The sequence below is a fragment of the Macaca thibetana genome, chromosome 1, assembly GCF_024542745.1.
Source record: "Macaca thibetana thibetana isolate TM-01 chromosome 1, ASM2454274v1, whole genome shotgun sequence".
Classification (NCBI taxonomy): Eukaryota; Metazoa; Chordata; class Mammalia; order Primates; family Cercopithecidae; genus Macaca; species Macaca thibetana.
The window spans coordinates 12225789-12249279 of NC_065578.1; the positions used below are offsets into that span (position 1 = coordinate 12225789).

The following is a 23491-nucleotide window of genomic DNA, read 5'->3' on the forward strand; positions in this document are numbered from 1 at the left end:
GCTGGCTCAGGGGCCTGCCTTTGCTGAGTAGTGAGCGCCCCGAAGCGTGGGGTGTGTTTGATGACAGTTGGGAATGAAGATATGAATGCAGGAGCTCAGCACACAGATGAACAGCATCCTCGATTTCTCCATAAATGGGGGAAAAAAAGATATTCTGAAGCTAAATCTGCATGTATGTCACCTTTGATGATGTGTGCCTTGCAGCTGCGGTTCCAATTCTGCTGAAATCTTGGGAGCAAGGTGGGAGACAGAGTTCAGCTCTGAGAGGTCACTGTGGGCACTGGTGCTCACGGGGTCACAAGTGGAAGGCTGGAATCCACTTGGGGGAAGGACACCCACCTGCCACCTCACTCTGGGTACTCATCCCTGTGGATGCTGGGGTCCCCTCCTTCTCAGCTCCACCCCTGCTCCCTTCCTGTGGGCCTTAATGGGGCCCCTTAACTCCCTCTGTCCTGGTGTTCCCGTCTCCCAAGCGGGTATGTATGCCCATGCTGCCATTGGAAGGGTGCACCAGGAAAGCAAAGGGGGCACCAGCCCACTACATTTTGGTTCAGCTTTTTCACATCTGGCTGAAAAGCCACAGAGAACTACAAATCATTACTGCATCATTGGCTTTTAATGGGCTGCCATTATTCCTCATCAGAAATCTTCCTCACCCATATTAGACAGAAGAGCAAACTGGAGCTGAGAAGCTGAGAGGCCAGGTTAGGCTCGGGAGGCTGCTGGAAAGCCCATGGAACTGGCTGACTCCCCGTGCACGGTACTGAGAATAGGGCCTTTTCCCATACAGTAGGCTGCGTTCTGCTTACCAGAGACCTACAAGTAATCCACACCCACCAGTCCTAGGACCCAAAGCCCAGGGAGATGATCCGGGGCATCCCGAGAACGGGAAGGTCCCTAACTTGGGAAAGTGAGTTACTGGAGAAACAGGGGAAGAAGTCCAGCCCCGGGGTTCAGAAACTCCAAAGAATTCCAGATGTGTTCCTCTCCACCCACTTCCTCAGCGGAGACCCAGGAAAAGTTCAGGATCCCCCAAGCCTCCTCTTCCAAACTCAACCCAAGGCTCCTCGCACCCAGACTGGGGTCTGGGGGGCCTCTCCCTGGCCCCCTCCCTCCCCCAGCCCAGCCGGCCCGGCTCACCTTTGGGCAGTTTGGATGCGTTTTCCTGGATCCAGGAGAAGAGGTGGGCGAAGTCACAGTCGCAGAGCCAGGGGTTCCCGTCCAGACGCAGGGAGCGCAGCGCGGGCAGCGCGGCCAGGGCAGCCACGCTGAGGCTGCGCAGGTTGTTGTCGTTGAGCTCCAGCACCTGCAGCGACTCCAGGGTCTCGAAGGCGGCCTCGTGCACGCCCGCCAGGTTGTTGTTAGCCAGACTAAGCTTCACCAGCCTCCCGGCCGAGCGGAAGGCGCCGGCGCCCAGCTGGGTCAGGTTGTTGTAGCTGAGGTCGAGGAATACGAGCTTGGCCGAGCCGCTGAACGTGCCCTCCTCCAGCGAGCGCAGCGAGTTGTTCCTGAAGTCCAGGTAGACCAGGTCGCCGTAGAAGATGAAGAAGTCCTCGGGGATCTGCTGGATGCGGTTGCCGGCCACCAGCAGCTTGCGCACGTCCAGGGGAAAGGGGTCGGGCACGCTGGGCAGCCCGCGGTCGCTGCAGTCCACGGTGTGCGGGTCGGTGCAGGCGCAGCCCGCGGGGCACGCGTGCCCGGGCGCGAGCAGCAGCAGGAGGCTGCAGAGCCGGAGCGCCGCGGCGGCGCAGGCTGGGGCGCGGGGGCGCATGGCCGCGGGGCCCGCGCCGGCCGCGGCGACACCGAGGCGGCTCTCGGAGCGAGTCCTGGCGCGGGGCGGCGCGAGGCGGCACGGTGAGGCACTGGCTGCCGGGCGCCGGGAGCCGGAGGGCGGCCCGGGCGGGGAGGGCGTGCGCCCGGGCGCGCGAGGGCTATGGAGCGCGGCGCAGAAGGACTGGGGGAGCCCGGACAGTAGGGACGGAGAGGGGAGCGGGGGAGGGAGGGGCGAGGGACTCACCAAAGGATTTCCCCGGACAGGAAATTAACCCGCTAGAAAAATCCCTTGGGAGAGGCAGGAGCGGTAGGGGGGGCCGAGTGGCCGTCGCCAAAACGCAGTCCCACCCTGGCAGCTGATTTCCGAGATCGGGAAGTAAGACGCCGCGCTGCACTTGACGTCTAAGTTCAGTTACCAAGCCCAGGAGCGGTTTCCTTAAGGCGTGTCCCGGGCGTGCGCCCCGCCCCCTCGCGCCCGCCTGGTGCCAAATCACGCTCCCTGCACGCCACCCCATGTCGCTGAAGGGAGTGGGACCTGGGTCACTCTGACTCTGCTCCGGGGGCAATCCCCGCAGTCTCTCGGGTGCCGCGCCAGGGGCTGCTGGTCTGAATTTGGGCGGGGTTCCAAGGAGAGAGATAGTGGCTGGTCTTCCCTTTTCCCTCCCCCACCTGCACTTGAACCATCTTAGGCCGGAGGGTGAGTGAGACAGGTGGTTGCCAAGGCCCCCGCTGTGGCCTAAAGGAAGGCCAGGGCCAGTCAGCACTTTCATGCTGGCCCCGAACTTCTGGATGGAACTGGCATCCACGCAAGGATCAGCTGCGGGTCTGACAGGTCCAGCCGCTGAGGCTCTGAGGCCTGGAGTCACCAGGTCTGGCTTTCAAGCTGTGTGGCCTCAGACCAGTGCCTCTGCCTCTCCGAACCTGGCAGCTCCATTTGTGAAATGGGAAAGGGTAGTATATATCTCACCAGCTTTGAGGGAGGACCAAGAAGTCAATAACAAAGTTCAAAAATTATCTTCGCCTCTCTCCCCCTCAAAACCCCACCTTGGATAGCCTAGGGAGGCAGTCGGGAATGTGCCAAGGCTGAGATGAAAGGACAGTGAAGAACTGCTGATATCAGCCTCCGACACCGGCAGGAAAATTCCCTCTTCACCACCCCCATGCCAAACTCCTTTCCTTCTCATTCTAGAAACTTCTGTATGGGGAGGGGTCCCCACAGAGCTATCAAGAGATTGTCCTGCTGTTGGCTATTTTGGTCCAAATGGCCTGGAATTGACAGACTCCCACTAGACCAAAATAACCCAGGGAACAGCTGTTGGGCAGCGGCCCCCGGAGACCCTGCCCTGGCCCCTGGCCGTGCTGGGGATTGGTGGAGCCTCGGATTCTGAAGCCATAAAGCTAAGCCCTCGGCCTTCTTCCAAAGGTACAGGCCGACTTGATGCCTCTGAGCCATGGGATGAAAGCACTGATCCACTGGGATGGAGCCAAGGGCTCAACAGATGAGCATATTTGCAGAAGCCCTGGGGAAGAGGCGGGGGAGACCCAGGGGGAAGCTTTGAGGCACCTGGAGTCCTGCAGCTCTTCCCCTACTTACATTCCAGGCCACTAAGCCAGACCTCCCTGAGTTCTCCATCTCTGTCTCCACTCTCCCAGGGTGTGCAATTTGCGGTTGCCATCCCCAGCTTCAAGGGCTCAGCTTCCCCACCCCGGTCTCATGCTCTTAAAGAGGCAGGTGCCCGGGGGAGTGGTCTGAATGCTCCCAGAGTGGATGAAAATGCTTCTGCCTACATAAATGATGCATAAATTACAGAAGAGTCACACAAAGTGCAGGCAGGTGGCAGAATAAACACATCTCCCACCCTTGCAACTCTGCAAAAGCAGCCTGAACCGAACTGTTGCACTCTGCCAATCTCAGGCTTGGCTTTGGCTGCTCCCTCCTGTACTGAGGGGAACCTATTACTGGTTTGAGCCCTTAGCATCATTGTTTCATGACACCCGCATTTGGCTGGGCTGCCATCTTGCATGTGCATGCCGTGTATCTGTATGTCTGAGTGTGTGCACGAGCCCTCTCTGCCAAGTGGTCTGGTTGGCTGGAGCACTGGCCTGTATGAATCAAGACCCTGGGTCTGCCCTGGCCCCAGAATCTTTCACAAGCCACTTGATCTCTCTGGGGACTTCTCAGCCCGGGTCCCCAGATACTATGAAGAGGAGGTCTTTTCCAAATTTAAAAAAGTCTGGTGAAAATTAGGCCTTTATCTTTGAGGAGATCTCCCGCATTAAATTCTGCAATTCTTGGCAGTGAACTTAATGGTAGCGCTAGTCCTTTTGTGCAGAACTGGCATTCATAGGTGACTTTAAGAAAAACAAAGATGGCCGGGCGCGGTGGCTCAAGCCTGTAATCCCAGCACTTTGGGAGGCCGAGACGGGCGGATCACAAGGTCAGGAGATCGAGACCATCCTGGCTAACACGGTGAAACCCCGTGTCTACTAAAAAATACAAAAAAAAAACTAGCCGGGCGAGGTGGTGGGCGCCTGTAGTCCCAGCTACTCGGGAGGCTGAGGCAGGAGAATGGCGTGAACCCGGGAGGCGGAGCTTGCAGTGAGCTGAGATCCGGCCACTGCACTCCAGCCTGGGCAACAGAGCGAGACTCCGTCTCAAAAAAAAAAAAAAAAAAAGAAAAACAAAGATGAGTTTCTACTTAATAAATGCAAGTATTTAGTTGACAACGGCTTGCAAAACAGGGGAATGCATGGTAGTAAAATATTAAGAGGGGCTCTCGGTAACAAACCTGTTGAGAAATACCACTCCTAGCCTTGATTTCCTCATCCTGAAACTAAGGAAAAAATACCTTTCTTCTTCATTTCCACAGACAACGTGACGGCCACATGGAGAAGTATTTGTATGGGAACATGATTTGAAAGGTCTCTGGAGAAATATTGCAGATAAAAGTGGCCACAAATCTTGCCATGGCAGGAATGACTTGTTTCCACGAGTGTCCCCCAAAGTTCCTTGGATCCAAATGTAAGCATTCTTTTCATTAATATCAGCAGAACTAGACATGGTTGGGCTTTGTGGGGAGCAGGGAGGTATCTCAGATTCCAGAGCTCTCATCCCTTGGGGGAAATGCAAGCTTCGCCACCTCTAATTTTTTCTCCCGACAAATAAAACAGAGCCATGACCTCAGCAAGGTCACAATATGAGTCAGTGACAGGTGCTGGAAATAGAACACAGGCATTCTGAGTCCTCACCTGCGCCACTCACCAATTCACCCACTCACCCCCTCCCCAGGAAGGGAGTCTCTTATCCTTGACAGCCAACACTGCAGGTAACAAACATTGCAGGTAACAGAGAGGAACCTTGGGAGATTCCGCTTGTCAGCTCTGTTTCCGTATGTATTCTCAGAGTCAGCACACCTTGTAATTCCTATTCAACAGGCTCAAAGCAGGAGTGTGGCAAATACCCAAGGTATCCCCATGATTTAAAAACCTGATGTCATGCCTTCCCCAACCCCCACCCCCAGCGGAATCCTCACTCCTCTCTGTGTTCTCTGAGCTACAGAGCACGTCATGTCTCAGTCTCCATCCTTGTCCAATTCCCCATGAGGCTGGGCCTTGGGAAGCTATGTGCAAGGCGGTACCCAGGAAACCCCACCCTACGATGCCCGGTTGCTATAAGCAAGAAAAATTCAATAATAAGAATATCCCCCTTTGGTCACCAGACTGACATTTATATTAGCCAAAATCCTATGCCTCGAGTTATAAACAAGATGCTGCCAGTATTTTATGTGTAGAAGTTGAAGTGCAAATACCAGGTTTGAATGATGAGAGTATGGCTGGTGTTTGGTGATGTCATTTGCGTTACTGGCATGTTTCACCTCTGAGCAGCACCTGGCTGACCTGGCCAGGGAGCGTGAGGACATCCCATGGGCCCCAGGAAAGGAGACACGCTCTAGCCCTTGACTTGGGGCAGCCTGCCTCGACGGAACAGCTCCCTGCTCCACGGACACAGCTGTGTCTTTGTCACCAGCCCGTTAACTGACTGAACCCAAGCAACTCCAACTCCGTGTTCCCGTCGTACGGCCGCTGCCCTTTTTAGCTACCACCGCTAGGGGGCACCACCTGCTGCCTGCACTGCTCAAAACTGAGCGCTTCTCTCAACGCAGTTTACTCTCTGGAGCAAGCCTGGACCCACGTTTTAGAAGAAAAACTCCCGCCTCTAGTTTCGCCTCTGGCAGCAGGAAATGAATCTTCCACCAGCATAAATGGGAGCCAGGATGGTGGTAGCCGTTGGGTACATGGGTTTGAAATTAGACAGATCTTGGGCAAGTTACTTAACTTTTCTAAGCCTCAGTTTTCCCATCTAGGAAATGGGATAATACTAATGTCTACTTCACTGGGTTGTCATGAGGATGAAATGAGGTGTCTGTCAAGGGCTTAGCAGTGAAACTGACACGTAGTGGAAACACAATAAATGGTAACTGCATGATGATCTATTTATCCACATGGAGCAAATAAAGGTTTCATGTAGACGGATATTCTTCAGATAAAGAACTTACGTGTTTATTTCTCTGGAATATACTAACTAGTGATGCCCTAACATTTTAGGGTCAGTTGTAGTAACTCTCCCTGCCCTGAACCACTCTCTGCTCCAAGTGTAGCCCATTTGAGACAGACACACACCCCTACACCCCCGAGCCCTCTCCAGCTCTGGCTGACTCTGTGATCACAGTTATAGGGGAGCGGCTTCCCTCCTTCTGGCCTGCTGGCTTGGTTGGTCTGAGCATGGGCAGGCTAATGAGACGGAGGACACAGGGTCAGTCCCTCAGCCTGGCACAAGGAGACATCTGTTCTCTGCTCACAACCGGGGCTCCTAATGCTGGCCAGCCATCCAGAAAATGTGTGACCTTGAGTAGGGTTGAAGAAGGGTGGAGAGAGTTTTGCCCCGTCCCAGGAGGAGAAAAACAAGAATCCAAAGTGCCATCCTCCCATAGGTAGGAGTTGCAAGCCCTGGGAAGCCGGGGAGTCATCCCCAGTTCCTCGTTACGTGACCCTCTCTGGATCCACTGGCAAACCCCCTTTGGCTCTGCTTCTCTGCATCTCCACCACTACCTCCTGAGCCCAAACTGGCATCATCTTTTACAGCAGCCCCTGGCTGGCCAGCTGGCTCCCACTCTCGCCCATCCCCCACCCACACAATATTTAAGGAAGCCAAAGTGACCCTTTGAAAATACACATCAGATCAAGTCACCTCCCTTCTTAGACACCTCCAGTGACTTCCTGTGAGTGGCAGGCAGCCTTCTAAGATGACCCCCAATGATCCCCACCGCCAGCTATTCCTTGAGTGGAGATAGGACCTATGACTTGCTTCTAACAAATAGACTATGGCAGAGGCAATGCAGCTCAGTTCTGTGTTCAGGTTCTGTCTTGCCGGCAGACTATGTGATCTCCCTGAACAATTTGTCTCCTGCACAATTTGATGAGGAAGGCTATTCTGTTGGAGAGACCCTCATGGTGAGGAACAGGGTTGGGGGTGCTCAGATCGACAGCCCCCTGAGAAGCTGAATCCTGCCAACAACCACGGGAGCTTGAAGTGGGGCCTTCCCCAGTTGAACCCAGACAGACTACAGCCCAGCCTATACCTCGACTGCAACCTGTGACACTCCCTGAAGGAGAGGACCCAGAGAAAGCCTGCCCAGACTCCTAAAACAGTGAGCTTTGAAATGTGTTTTGTATGAAACTGCTAAAAAGGGGTAATTTGTTACACGGCAATAGCTAACTGATACACTAAAGGAACTTGGAACAAGAGCCCACCAGATCCTGCGTGACCTGGCTCCATGTTCCTTCCCCTAACCCCCTGATTTGGGACCCCTCTTCTCTTGGTTCACCACACTCTAGGCTTTTCATACACCTAATTCCTCATGTTTGTTTCCACCACCAGACCTTTGCCCTTTGCTGTGCCCTCCACTGGCAGTGCTTCCTTCCCAGCTCCTGGCATGGTTGGTGCCATTTGGTCATTTGGGCGTTCTCAGCCCAAATGTCACCTCCCCAAACTGGCATTCACTCCTATCTTTCTCCAGTCACTCTCCCTTGTCTCCGTAAGTTGCTTCCCTTCTTTTCCTGGCTTCAACATGTTTATTACTCCCTGGCATTACCCAGCTTGCTGGTTTGATTACTTATTCACACTACCTTCCACCACTAAAATGGAACATTTATAAGGGCCAATCTTTTTATCTTTTCTTTTCTTTTTATTTATTTATGTATTTATTTATTTATTTAGATAGGTTCTTACTCTATCGCCCAGACTGAAGTGCAGTGGGGCAGTCATGGCTCACTGCAGTCCCAACCTCCCAGGCTCAAGAGATCCTCCCACCTCAGCCTTCCAAGTAGCTGGTACTACAGGCACATGCTACCACACCTGGCTAGTTTTTTGTTTTGTTTTGTTTTGTTTTGTTTTTTTACTTTTTGTAGAGATGGGGGTCTCACTATGTTGCTCACGCTGGTCTCAAACTCCTGGGCTCAAGTTATCCTCCTGCCTCAGTCTCCCAAAGCACTGAGATTACAGATGTGAACCACTGTGCCAGATCAGGCTCAATGCTTCATCCCAGTTCCTAGAATCAGCCCCAGAACACTCAAGAATTGATTAATTAACTAATTGTCACCTGTAAATGATGCCTGTCAACTAGGCTACCAGTTTCTCAGCAGCATCTCACCTAGAGAAGCTCATTCATCGTTTCTGGTAGAGCAAGGAACTTCATCCCTCCAAAGACGGCCTTGGTTTCTTTCCCCTGGAAGGAACGAGATTTGCATGGGGAGCACAAAGCACTCCAACTGTACCCCTGAAGTAGCCTGGGAGTTTGGGGCTCCCCCAAACACATATCTAGTTCCTCTTCATCAAAAGCATGCGGCACCCCATCAATGATGTCATCACGTCCACCTTTGCGCCTTTATGCATACCCTCTTCCTGGCTTGCCTCTCACCATGTTCCCAGTTTGCTTAAGGAAATTTGGCCTCCTCCAGGAAGTCCTTCTAGAATTACCCTGAACAATTCCCTGGTCCCCTTTATTCTCCATTCCAGGAGAATAAGTGCTATGCTAGGTATGGAGCACAGAGAGGGCACAGGTGTAGCCTCATGCTCAAGGAGCTCAGGGCTCAGGAGGCAGCCACAAGAAGAAATAACCACTGTTTTATTAGAGTTGGGACTTAGGTTTTGGTCTCTAAAACTCGAATTCATATAGTGTTATTAAGTATATCAAAATAGAAGCTGTACATTCGGGTAGAGTCAGAGCTAAAAACATTGGCCCTTGAGCCAATTAGCCCGTATTCAGATCCTGGCTCCATCCTTTCTGAGCTGCTGTTCTTCTGCAAGTGAAGTCATCGCCATAAACCTTTCATCTGCAAAACGGGGACTCACCGTATCTACCTCATAGGGTTATTGTGAAGATTCAATGAGATAATAGACAAATTAGCATTTGGCACAGCACCTGTGGGATTCTCAATACCTAGTATCATCTGAAGGTGGGAACATTCTCATCCATTTGGATACCTCCAGCAAAAAATCTTCTCTTGCCTTCTTAATATTCCAAAGGAAGGCGTTCAACTGGGCCCCCAGGAGACAAAGATAGAGTAGACAGCCTCAGTTCTCAGGTGACCCACAACCTCCTTGAAGAGACAGGCCACACGCAGCAAGGACTTGTTCTGTACAGTAACTGCCAAACAAGTGCTGTGGGTTAATAAATGTCACAGGCATTTGGAGGAGTCAGGGATGTCTGGGCCAGGATGATTGGAGAAAGCCACATCTTGACATAGCAGACCGTATTTTCCGAATCAGATCTCGGAGCATACGGCCATGCAGCTTCATGCTTCTCTACCCCGGCACACAGGGTTCCCTGCCAGTCCACTTGGCAGGCCCCTGCTCACTCTCAAAAATGCCTTGCATTCCTCCGTAAGGCCTTGACCTTCCCAGGTACAGCCAAATTGCTTCCTCCCTTGTATCTTTCCTCCGTTGTGTTACTGTCCCTTGCATGCAGTGTGGTATCTATTGATAACGTATTTCTGTCCTTTCCTGGATTATTACTCGGCTCTAGTATGAGAAAGAACAGGTCCTCCTGAACAAAGACTATATCTTCTCCGTGTTTATATCCGGGAACCCAGCATAGGACACCACACAGGGCAGGTGCTCAAGGCATCTTTGCCAAATGAATGAATGAGCGCATGCGTGACAAGCAAATGCTTCTGCCATGTGGAATGATCGGTAGACAAAGCATTTGAGGTCAGGATTGCCTTGGAAGGCTCTAGAGGCGCAGGTCTCTGTGATGCTGCTGCTGTGATGATCTGTTTAACCCCACAAATACCGCAGAAGGTGGCCTCGGGACTTCCCCTCCTTGCTCATGATCTCCCCTCCTGATAATAACGATGGTGACCTGAGCACTGTCACAGCCATATGCAACACTGCAGAGACCCCTCACACCCATGCTCTCAAGTGAGCCTCAGAGCAGCTGTGTCGGGGGCTGGTCGGCCCGCATCTTTGTGCCCATTTTACAAAAACCGCTGGTGGGTGGCTGGTTACTCACCCTTTGGCAGCTGAGTAGCCCTAAGGATACCTGACATTTCAAACCCAAAGGCAAGTTTCCTGTACTCCTTTTGCTGCCCTTGGGGCCTACCGCATAGGGTTATCTAATGATGGGAGGTTATTAGGGGGCTGTTGATCGCATGGACTGACTGATTAGAGGTAGGGCCTCAGAGCCTGGAATTTTACATTTTATTTTGGATCAATAAAAATTTGACAGCTGAAACACTGCTCAGCAAACATATCTGATTTTGATGATTGTTGATCTATGTTTGTGTTTGTTTGATTTTGATGATTGTTTTTGTTTTTTTTTTGATTGTTTTTTGTGATTGTTTTTTGTTTGTTTTTTTTGTTTTTTTTGATATGTTTTTTTGAATTGATTTTTGAATTTTTTTTTTTCTTTTGATTGTTGATGTGTGTTTGTTTTTTTTGTTTTTGTTGTTTTTTTCTGTTTTGTTTTTGTTGGTTGGTTTTTGTTGTTTTTTTTTTATGATTGAAATTTTTGTTTTTGTTTTGTGTTTTTTTGATTTTTTTTGATGTTTTGTGTGAATTTTTGTTTTTGTGTTGATTTTTTTTGTTGATTTTTTTTTTTGATTGTGTTTTGATGTGTTGTTTGTTGTTTTGATGTTGTTATTTTTGTTTGATTTTTTTGGGGGGTTGTTGGTTTTGTTGTTTTGTTTGTTTTGATTTTTTTGATTTTTGGTTTGTGGTGTTTTTTTTGTTTTTTTGTTTTTTTGATTTTCGTTTGATGATTGTGTTTTGTTTTTTGTTTTTGATTTTGTTTTTTGATTTTTTGTTTGTGTTTTTGTTTTTTTTTTTTTTTATTTTTGTTGATTTTTTTTTTTTTTGTGTTTTTTTTTGTTTTGATTGATTTTTTGTTTTGTCTTTGTTGATTTTTGTTTTTTTGTTTTTTTTTTTTTTTTTTTTGTTCGCATTTGCTGCTGAGCAGTATTTCCGCTGTCATGACTGGCTGCTGAGCGGTATTTCTGCTGTCATGACTGGCTGCTGAGCGGTATTTCCGCTGTCATGCTGGCTGCTGAGCAGTATTTCCGCTGTCATGCTGGCTGCTGAGCAGTATTTCTGCTGTCATGACTGGCCTCCCCTGCCCTCCCCTGGCCCATCCTGTAGACGTGAGCACACACTCACGTGCACGCATCTCCCTCCTTCCAGGTAAGTCTTGCTGAGACAGCAGAATAGAAAATGGCATAATCCAAAGGTAGAATGGTATAAAGCCACCAGAATTCTCTCTAGTACCTGCGGAGGCACACATACAAGGCTGTTTTATATAAATTTGTGTGCAATTTGCATACATTTGCATATGCTCCCAAAGCTATCTCATTGAGTTCTTGAAACAAGTGACAGGTAAAGCCACTCCACCTACACCAGCCAATGGCAGAAGAAGAGACACATTTGCCATCCAGGCAGCCATGGCTTCTTCTACCCTTTAAGTTATTCTAAATTAGCATAAAATCACTGTTAAGTATTGATATTACTGAAGATCTCAAAGGCTGGAGAAAACATGACATGGATGCAATCATAAGAATAGTGCTGCCAGGCATGGGGGGCACCTGTAATTCCAGCACTTTGGGAGGCCGAGGTGGGCGGATCATGAGGTCAAGAGATTGAGACCATCCTGGCTAACATAGTGAAACCCCCTCTCTACTAAAAATGCAAAAAAAAAAAAAAAATTATCCGGGAGTGGTGGTAGGTGCTTGTGGTCCCAGCTGCTCGGGAGGCTGAGGCAGGAGAATCTCTTGAACCCAGGAGGTGGAGGTTGCGGTGAGTCAAGATCACACCACTTCACTCCAGCCTGGGTGACAGAGCGAGACTCCGTCTCAAAGTAATAATAATAATAATCTCTAGTACTGAGCACATATATGTCAGGCATTTCTCTATGAGCTTTAAATATATTATCTTAATCTCCTTAGTAATCCAAAGGGTAGATCCAATTTTTACCATTTTACTGGTGAGGAAGCTGAGATCCACAGGGTTGAGGCCACATGGCTTGTCAGTGATTCAAACACAAGAATTCTGACTCCATTCATTTATGTGCCAATATTAGTTTAAGCACCTACTATGAGCCAGATATTATTCTAGGCACTAGAAACACGGCAATGAAGGAAAAAGACCGAGTCTCAGTTGTCACAAAGCATTAATATGTGTAAGTTAGGGTAAGGTTGGGTAGGAACAAAGAGAACCCAAAATTTATTAAAGAGCAAAGAAGTGAATTTCTTTTTTTTCTTCTTTTTTTTTTTTTGAGACAAAGTCTCACTCCATGGCCCAGGCTGGAATGCAATGGCACCATCTCAGCTCACTGCAACCTCCACCTTCCATGCTCAAGCGATTCTCCTGCCTCAGTCTCCTGAGTAGCTGGGATTACAGGTGAGCACCACCATGCCTGGCTACTTTTTGTATGTTTTGTAGATACAGGCTTTTGCCATGTTGGCCAGGCTGGTCTCGAGCTCCTGACCTCAAGTGATCTGCCTGCCTTGGCCTCCTAAAGTGCTGTGATAACAGGCATGAGCCCCAGCACCCGGCCTGAATTTCTTTCTTGAGTAGTAATTCAAGTTGTATGTCCCAGACTGATGGACAATCTTGCTCTAGCCACATGGTCATGTGGAAAACCCTGGTCCCTTGCACATCATTGCTCTTCTAAGCACCTAGGACACTGTCTTCACCGGCTTAGGTGAGACTGGGCTGCCGCCACATCCTTGTGTAGCCACGGGAAGGTGGGAAGGAATTCGGAGAGGCCACACCTACCATGCCGAAGCCCGGGTGTGGGAGGGGCAGCCATTGTTTCTGTTTCCTTTATGTAGGAGAGAACCTAGGCCTGTGGACCCATCCTACTTTAAAAGGGGTTTAGTCAAGAGCCAAGGAAAAAGGGAGAATGGATTTGGGTGGGCAACCAGCAGCCTTTGCCATGAAATGACATTCACAAGGCAAATACATTTGTTAGATGATGTCACAGAGCAATAAAGGCAACGAAGATAAACAAAGCAGAGGAAAGGTTGGAGAGGGATGGGGTCACATTTTTAGACACAGTCATCAGCTCTTAATCACTGTCCCTAACTGACCCCCGATTCCACCCATGCTCACGGTGACAATGAGGAAGGTTTAGGAGAGCCTCAAGCGCTTCCTGAACCAAATAAGGTCAACTTATGTCCAGCCGAGTAGTCAGGTACCCTGGCCAAGCAAGAGTTTACTAGACTAGACTTGACCTTCATAGAGTCTCTCATGCCTTTTGTCAAGGAATTTTTATTTATTAGTCATTTTATTTTCATTAAAAAAAAAACTTTCAGGGTAGCTAGGGAAGGTATTGTCATCTCCCTTTGATGAAAGGAGAACTTGAGGCTTGAAAATGTTCAGTTGAAAAACAAACTATTAGGCCGGGCGCTGTGGCTCACGCCTGTAATCCCAGCACTTTGGGAGGCCAAAGCGGGTGGATCACGAGGTCAGGAGTTCAAGACCAGCCTGACCAATATGGTGAAACTCAGTTTCTACTGAAAATACAAAAATTAGCTGGGCATGGTGGTGCATGCCTGTAGTCCCAGCTACTTGGGAGGCTGAAGCAGGAGAATCGCCTGAACCCGGGAGACAGAGGTTGCAGTGAGCCAAGATCACACCACTGCACTCCAGCCTGGGCTACAGAGTGAGACTCTGCCTCAAAATATATATATAGAGAGAGAGAGAGAGAGCTCCTATATTTGTATCCCAAGGCTCCAGTGCCTCGGGATACAAAGGCAAATGGGATGTGGTTCCCTAGACAAGTTGACGAGTAGTGTGGTATGCAGACATAGAAGCAAGTAATTTTTCAAAATATACAATGATAAAAGTATGTACAAAATACAGCAGTACAGAGGAGGAAAGGAATAATAATTCTACTTGGGTGAGAAGGATCGAGAGAGGGTATTATAGTAGAGGTGATGGCTGACCAGGGTTTTGAAGGATGAATAGGAGTTCTCTAAGCAGATGGGGAATCTGTTCTAGGTAAGGAAAATATGTTCCAGAGAGGGAAAACTGCATATATAAAAGCATAAAGGTCTAATAAGGTGAAATGCTTCATGAATTTGGCTATGAACATTTGAGAAAGGCTCACTAAACCTTTACAATGGGTGCTAGAAAATAACCCAGGTCTCCCAATTCCTTTTTTGTTGTTGTTGTTGAGTTGGAGTTTGCTCTTGTTGCCCAGGTGGAGTGCAATGGCGCGATCTTGGCTCACTGCAACCTCCACCTCCTGGATCCAAGCAATTCTCATGCCTCAGCCTCCCGAGCAGCTGGGATTACAGGCATGCACCACCATGCCTGGCTAATTTTGTATTTTTAGTAGAGATGGAGTTTCTCCATGTTGGTCAGGCTGGTCTCGAACTCCTGACCTCAGGTGATCTGCCCGCCTCGGCCTCCCAAAGTGCTGGGATTACAGACGTGAACCACCGCACCCAGCAGGTCTCCCAATTCCTAGTCCATACTAGTTTTCGACCTTCTTTTTTTTTTTTTTTTTTTTTTTTAAAGACAGAGTCTGGCTGTGTCACCCAGGCTGGAGTGCAGTGGCGTGATCTTGGCTCACTGCAACCTCCACCTCCTGGGTTCACGACATTCTCCTGCCTCAGTCTCCTGAGTAGCTGGGACTACAGGCGCCCATCACCACGCCCAGCTAATTTTTTGTATTTTTAGTAGAGACAGGGTTTCACCGTCTTAGCCAGGATTGTCTCGATCTCCTGACCTCGTGATCTGCCGGCCTCGGCCTCCCAAAGTGCTGAGATTACAGGTGTGAGCCACCAAGCCTGGCCTAAGTTTTTGACCTTTTTTTGCAGCCATCCCAGGGTCTGATGAAAAAAATCCCTGGCTATGCACAAGCATTTTACACTTAACCTTTGCCAAAGGGCCAAGAAGCAGTGTGTACAAGCATTTTAAAAGCTGTGATCTCGTTCACCCAACGATGCCTACGAAGTGCTTTCTTTTTTTTTCTTTTTTTTTTTTTTTTTGAGATGGAGTCTCGCTTTGTCGCCCAGACTGGAATGCAGTGGCACGATCTCGGCTCACTGCAACCTCTGTCTCCCAGGCGTGTGGATCACGAGGTCAAGAGATCGAGACCATCCTGGCCAACATGGTGAAACCCCGTCTCTACCAAAAATACAAAAATTTGCCGGACATGGTTGTACGTGCCTGTAGTCTCAGCTACTCAGGAGGCTGAGGCAGGAGAATCGCTTGAACCCGGGAGGCAGAGGTTGCAGTGAGCTGAGATCATGCTATTGCAACCTCTGCCTCCTGGGTTCAAGCGATTCTCCTGCCTCAGCCTCCCGAGTAGCTGGGACTACAGGTACATGCCACCACACCCAGATAATTTTTTGTATTTCTAGTAAAGACGGGGTTTCACCATGTTGGCCAGGATGGTCTTGATCTCTTGACCTCGTGATCCACCTGCTTCAGCCTCCCAAAGTGCGGGGATTACAGGTGTGAGCCACCGCACTCGGCCAGCAATCCTGTTGGTTTATGTTATGTATGGCCGGGTGTGGTGGCTCACACAAGTAAGTGATCCCAGCACTTTGGGAGGCCAAGGTGGGAGAATCAGTGGAGCCCAGGAGTTCGAGATCAGCCTGGACAATATGGTGAACCCCCATCTCTACTAAAAATACAAAAATTAGCCAGACATGGTGGCGCACTCCTTTAGCCCTAGCTACTTGGGAGCTTGGGAGACTGAGGTGGGAGGATCACTTCAGCCTGGGGAGGTCCAGGCTATAATGAGCTGTGATCATTCCAACTGTATTCTAGCCTGGATGACACAGTGAGACCCCATCTCAAAATTTAAAAATAAAAAAGGCAATGTTGTTTTAGAAGACTATTTAGTGATATAAAAAGTCATACAACTAAGTGAAAATGGTTTACAAAACCTTACATGGGGTATAGTTCTAATCTCATTTTATAGACACACACAGAAAGAAAATAGAATAAATATTAACCAAGCATATCTCTAAGTGGAACCTGATAATCCAGAAAAAGATATTCAAACCAAAGGAAAAACTTCTCCTGACTCAGCTTCACCCTTAAAGTGAGTGCAAACACTGATCAAAGATTTCAGTGTCCAGATGTGCCCTCATGAGGACGGGGTCTTTCTACCTTCATCTCTGGCCACCCTGTCTCCTGCTCACCTCTGTGCCTTCACCGTGCTGTGATTCTAACCCCCTCTTGCCTGCCTGGGATAGAACAGAACAGGAAAGGTCAGAAAAGGTGCGTGGGATGAGACTTCAGGGCGTGTGGAGAGTGAGAGGGTTGGAGCCTGGGAACAGCTCTGCAGATTAAGCAAATTGGAGAGAAGAGAACCAGGGAGAGAGGAGAGAGAAACTGAATGTGCCTAACCCGACCTCTTTTCTCTTCCTTAGGAGGCTTGTTCTCCTCCCACCTGGGGGTTTGCAAAGGTAGCTCCACCTTAGCAGTGGGGAGGCCCATGCTGGCCCCACTCTGCCTATACCGGGCAGGTACATCTGTGTGTTTCCATTGCAGAATGTGCGCTTACTTTCAGATTTAAATAACTTCTTCTCCATTGTCACCTATCTGTGTTCCCGTAGTGCTTGGTACTGACCTCTAATGCGCCTCTAGCCTCGCTGAGCTATAGAGATTTGTTTATGTGTCCGTCGCCTGCACAAAATCGTGAGCCCTGTCAGGGCAGACTGCAGAGACTGTGACTCGCTCTTCTCATCAGACCCTGTCCCAGCACCTGGCCCATTACAGGTGCTCAGAAAAGGCCAGACCTGTTTTTGTTGTCATTGTTGTTGTTGTTGTTGTTGTTGTTGTTTGAGACAGAGTCTCGCTTTGTCGCCAGGCTGGAGTGCAGTGGTGTAATCTCAGCTCACTGCAACCTCCGCCTCCTGGTTTCAAGTGATTCTCCTACCTCAGCCTCCAGAGCAGCTAGGATTACAGACGCAAGCCACCATGCCGGGCTAATTTTTGTATTTTTAGTAGAGATGGGGTTTCACCATGTTGGCCAGGCTGGTCTCAAACTCCTGACCTCAGGTGATCCACCCGCCTTGGCCTCCAAAGTGCTGGAATTATAGGAATGAACAATCACACCCGGCCTGTTGTTTTAATATTCTGGATAATCCAATTATAAGCCAGGAATACAGGCAAAGAATCTCTATGGTGTCAAATTCAAAGAAATGTCATCGCCATCTTGTAACCTAAAGTAGCTAAAATATAAATTCAATCTTTGCTGGCGCTTCTTGAAGAACATTAAGGAGTCTCCGAGTAATAAGCCTCAGCAACTCTTCAAAAATCTCTCCTCTCTCTCTCGCTCTCTCTCTCTTTCTCTCTGGTTCCCTTCTCTCCAGTTTCCTTAAATCTGCACAGCTGTTTCCAGGCTCCACGTGCCTCACTCCACGCTGCCTGAAGTCTAAGCCCACTCACCTTTTCTGTCCTTTCCTGTCCTGTTTTGTGACTTTCTTTACTCATTGTCCCAATTTGGTATCTCAAAAGCCCAGAAACCAGGCTAGAAAAGGCAGAAGTCAGGCCGGGCATGGTGGCTCCCGCCTGTAATCCCAGCACTTTGGGAGGCCGAGGCGGGTGGATCACCTGAGGTTGGGAGTTCAAGACCAGCCTGACCAACATGGAGAAACCCCGTCTCTACTAAAAATACAAAATTAGCTGCGCGCGGTGGCGCACACCTGTAATCCCAGCTACTCGGGAGGCTGAGGCAGGAGAATCGCTTGAACCTGGGAGGCAGAGGTTGTTGTGGTGAGCCGAGATCGCACCGTTGCACTCCAGCCTGGGCCACAAGAGTGAAACTCCGTCTCAAAAAAAAAAAAAAAGAAAAGAAAAGGCAGAAGCCCAAAGGAGGTGAAGGAGAAGGCAAAGCCACAATCACTGCTCAGCCCTGGGGCTGCAGGCATGAAAGGAGACTTGTTTCTCAGTAGTTCCTGTTTATGAGATTGCACGTCATGCTGTGCTGAGTTAGACAGAAATACAAGGCTCATTTAGAAACAGGTTGTGCAACCCGCTCCCCCCAAACCCCCCACCAAGGCCATGCCAGCCAAAACCCCCAAAGAGCTGAAGTTTCTGTTGGGGGTGATGTTTCCTGCTAGTGAGGGAGCTGCTCTTGGCCTTGGCACCCATTCCTCCTGTGGGAAAAAGGGTAGCTTGGAGAAACTGAACGTGCCTAGCCCGGCCCCTCCTCTCTCTGTTCCTTTTGGGGCTTATTCTCTCATCTGGGGGTTTACAGAGGCAGCTCCACCTTAGGAGTGGGGAGGCCCACACTGGCCCCACTCTGCCTATACCTGGGCAGGTACAGCTGTCTGTTTCCATTGCAGAATGTATACCCACTTTCAGATTTCAATGACATCGTTTTCACGGTCAGCTTTCTTGGTAATAAAAAGAATGCTTCAGTCCTCTGTCCGCTAACAGTTCTGTTATTTCTCCATTGATCTGAGCCCTGGTAGGGACGAGGGATGGTATTAATCAGGTCTCCCCAGCACCTCCCTGCTCGTGCCTCCCTCCCTCTACCTGTCTACCAGTTACCAGGAAGCCTGATGCGTGCAACCTACGCTTTCTTACTTTCTTTTCTAGCTATGCAGTTGTTACTAACAGCTGTAACCGTTCCTCCCTGAAGCGACCCTCTTCATCTCCGGGCATCGCGATTATTAGAAACTTGTAAGGGCAGACGGGGCGCGGTGGCTCACACCTGTAATCCCAGCACTCTGGGAGGCCGAGGCGGGCAGATCACGAGGTCAGGAGATTGAGACCATCCTGGCCAACACGGTGAAACTCCGTCCTCTACCAAAAAATACAAAAAAAAAAAAAAAAATAGCTGGAGTTGGTGGAGGGAGACTGTAGTCCCAGCTACTCGGGAGGCTGAGACAGGAGAATGGCGTGAACCCAGGAGGCAGAGTTTGCAGTGAGCTGAGACCGCGCCACTGCACTCCAGACAGAAAGAGACTCCGTCTCAAAAAAAAAAAAAAGTTGTAAATGCAACTCCCTCCCGCTTTTATCAGTTGGGCCTTGCTTGTCTTCTGGCTGGAATTCAAATCTGACTCCTCCTGAAGTTATATGAAGAGAGATGAAACAGCTTCTCCCTCCAGGCCCTGGTTTCCTCACCCCATGTGGAATATTCCAACAGCACCCTTTTCTCAACTTTGCTGCAATGCTTAGACTGGATAATCTGCGGAGCTCCTGGGAAATTCTAAAATGCTTTGCAAATGTAAGGCCCATTTTCTCCTGTGCCTCTGAAGGCTATGACACACTCATCCTTCGTTCAAATATACAAGAGCAGAAGAGTTCGACACACCTGATTTTTTTTATTTGTTTTTAAACTTTTTTCTCTTATTTAGAGATGGGGGTCTTGCTGTGTTGACCAGGCTGGTCCCAAACTCCTGGCCTCAAGCAAGGCTCCCATCTCAGCCTCCCGAAGTGCTAGGAATACAGGCATGAGTCACCGCACCCGGCCTGACACACCTGATTTCTACTGAGAAGTTCTCTTCCTGGGGTGGCTTGAAAAATTGGATGAGCTCTGTGGAGGCACTTTGAACTGATGCTTTTGTAGAAATCCTTCCATTCTACTTAGCATAATGCTTTTTAGGTTGATCTATGTTGTTGCATGTATTGATACTTCATTCATTTTTAAAGCTGAATAATACTCGTTTTTATGGATATAGCACACTTGATGATGTGCTTCTTTTGACAAGCATACAAGGAAACTATAGATTATTTGGGTGCTAATTTGTTTCGCTCCAAATTTGCTCTAACACACGCTAACCAAGATGCAAGGGTTGTTTTGTTTGTTCATTTAAACATTAAACATCTTAGTTCCCTGACTCGTCTCTGGGAGGCAAGGAGATTTGAAGAATACACAGTGGCTCACGCCTGTAATCTCTAGCACTTTGGGAGGCCGAGGCAGGCAGATCACGAGGTCAGGAGTTCGAGACCAACCTGGTGAAACCAGCCCTGTCTCTACTAAAAATAACAAAAATTAGCTAGGTGTGGTGGCACGTGCTTGTAATCCCAGCTACTCCAGAGGCTGAGGCAGGAGAATCGCTAAACCCCAGGGGGCAGAGGTTGCAGTGAGCCGAGATGGTGCCACTGCACTCCAGCCTGAGCCACAGAGGAAGACTCTGAGAAAATACCCTGCAGAGTGCTCCTCTGGGTGGAGAGAATGAATTTGTTTCCACTGGCAGATGGAGATAAATGGAACCTACTTTTTCCATCCAGTGCCAGTCGCCCTTACTCTCTATGCTGCCAACATTTTGTTTCTGGGTCCTGAAAATAATTTATGATAAATTATTGTTGGAATATTCTAAATTATCGTAAGTGCTGGGACTACAGGTGTGAGCCACCTCGTTCAGCCAATTTATGATAGTTCTAATGGGGTTGTTGCATTTGAGGAAAACTTTGATAGACATTACCCATTTTTTAAGTTGGACCCCATCATGCCTGGAAATGTGTTGTAACTAGCCATGCACTTTTAAATGTTTCCTGATTCTCCTGAAAAAAAAAATGTATATTATATGTATACATAAATAAGTATCAGTTTTTTGCTGATGTAGAGGATGTATACAATAATTTATAAGTAATAATAAATTATACAATATTCTTTATTGCATAAAGATTAAATCCCATATAGCCAACCGATTCGCACAGAATATTCTTCCTAATTTTTTGCTGAACTCTTGATCTGTAGTCAGCCTATGGTTGCTATTAAACCAGGTCGTGCCAAAATTGGACTACAAATCGCTGCTTGATCGCTAACTGATTCAGCAAGGAAGATGCTTACATCATTGACTACTAAGGACAATTCCAGCACGAACATTGATTAGTCTCTTCATGTGCATTCGTTGAGTGAAATAAACAAAGATACATGTGAGAACCTCGTTAATAATACAAACAATTTCTTTGCTAAATTAGGTAACAGTTTTCAAATACTAGAATATTTCCTCAATTGTTTTGCTAATCACAATGTAACAGTTACGGATACAACACACTTTTCAGTTTAACCTGCATTATTAATATTTTCTCCATCTGTTTCTTTTCTTTTTTTTTGAGACAGAGTCTGTGGCCCAGGAGGAAGTGTGGCAGTGCGATCTTGGCTCACTGCAACCTCTGCCTCCCAGGCTCAAGCGATTCTCATGCCTCAGCCTCCTGAGTAGCTGGAATTACAGGCATGTGCCGCCACATCTGGCTAATTTTTGTATTTTTAGTAAAAACAGGGTTTCACTATGTTCGCCAGGCTAGTCTCGAACTCCTGACCTCAAGTGATCTACACACTTCAGCCTCCCAAAGTGCTGGGATTACAGGCGTGAGCCACTGGGCCTGGCCATATTTTCTCCATCCCTTTCTTAACTGCACATGGTTTTTTAAAAAACAATGTGTTCAGTCCTGATATGTAGTGCTTTCCAATTGCTGTGGTGTAAATACTCACACCACAGCTGGTTTCAAGCTGCCAAGATGCTGTCACTGAACATGGAGCTGGGAATAGATGTGGATTTTTATTTTGCTCTTTCTATTCTATTCTATTCTATTCTATTCTATTCTATTCTATTCTATTCTATTCTATTCAGAGAATTTCTACCATACAGATACACAGATATCAATAATCACAAAAGCACAGACAATACTAAAAGTAGTAAAATGATTAGGACAAGATGGGTTTTGAGTATATGTTACCTTTTCTATTTTTTTCCATTCTAATCATTCCTTTTTTTTTTTGAGATGGAGTGTTTCTGTCACCCAGACTAGAGTGCATTGGTGTGATCTCAGCTCACTGCAACCTCTGCCTCCAGGGTTCAAGTGATTCTCCTGCCTCAGCCTCCCGAGTAGCTGGGATTACAGATGCATGTCACCACGCCCAGCTAATTTTTGTATTTTTAGTAGAGACAGGGTTTCACCATGTTGGCCAGGCTGGTCTCAATCAAACTCCTGACCTTGGGTGATCCGCCCACCTCAGCCTCCCAAAGTGCTGGGATTATAGGTGTGAGCCACCATGCCTGGCCCCATTCTAATCATTTTATTGTGTACAATTCAGTATTGTTAAATATATTCACAGTGTTGTACAACCATCACCACTATTTAGTTCCAGAACTTTTTCATCATCCCAAACAGAAACTGCCTACTTAGTAAGCAGTCATTCCCAATCCCCTTTCCTCTGGCAACCGCTAAGCTGATTTCTGTCTCTATCAATTTGCTTATTCTAGATACTTTGTATAAATAGAATTATATAATATGTGACCTTTTGTGTCTGTCTTTTTTCACTGAGCATAATGTTTCCGAAGTTCATCCATATTATAGTATGTATCACTGCTTCATTTCTTTTGATTTAGAGATAGGGTCTTGCTCTGTTGCCCAGGCTGGAGTGCAATGGCATGATAGTGGCTCACTGCAGCCTCAGCAACCTCCTGGCCTCAAGCAATCCTTTCTCCTCAGCATAGGTAGCTGAGACTATAGGTATACACCACCATGCCCAACTTATTTTTTTTCTTTAATTTTCTGTAGAGACAGGATCTTGCTATGTTGTCCAGGCTGGTCTTGAACTCCAGGCTGGTCTTGAACTCCAGGCTGGTCTTAAACTCAAGCGATCCTCCTGCCTTGGCCTCTGAAAGTGCTGGGATTATAGTCCTAAGCCACAGTGCCTGACCCCAGTACTTCATTTCTTTTTATAGCTGAATAATATTCCATTGTATGGATAGACCACATTTTGTTTATCCATCTGTTGCTGGCCGTTTGAGTTGTTTCCACCTTTTGGCTATTGTAAATAGTGCTGCTATGAACATCCATGATTACTTTCCTTTTTAATATAATTCACTTAGTTGTAAGTTTATATAATTGAATTTTTAATAATAGCTGTGTTTATCAACCGCCTTGCAAAATTCCTGGACATCTAATGATTGACTTGTAGGAGGGGCAGGAGTTGACCCCAGCACACCGATGGTTGTCACCATCTGTACAGCTCTGGGAAGATGACAAAGCCCAGAATTATGAGTCAGCAGGTCGGCATTCTGGGGCCAGTGCAGCGTCTAACTCACTTGTCATTTTGAGCACATCACTCACCGCTCTTGTCTTCTGTCTCGTTTCTAAAATAAGGCTGTTGGGCTCAATGATGCCTAAGGTTCCTCCCTAGGGGATCTTCTGTCTAATAAGTGGCCGGGTTAGGTCAACAAATGAAATAAGCCCATAGTT

General features: G+C 48.1%; 2 protein-coding genes across 2 annotated transcripts in view; both read right to left on the reverse strand.

The window, feature by feature from the left end:
* Window positions 1-2200, reverse strand: part of LRRC38 (leucine rich repeat containing 38) — a 43390-nt gene extending 41190 nt beyond the window's left edge. Inside the window, exon 1 of the mRNA XM_050788861.1 lies at window positions 1141-2200. Coding sequence (XP_050644818.1) covers window positions 1141-1771 — 631 coding nt within the window. The 5' untranslated portion in view covers window positions 1772-2200. The remainder of the gene's footprint in view (window positions 1-1140) is intronic.
* Window positions 1-23491, reverse strand: part of DHRS3 (dehydrogenase/reductase 3) — a 1035619-nt gene that overhangs the window by 458982 nt on the left and 553146 nt on the right. The gene's annotated exons all lie outside the window — the stretch shown is intronic.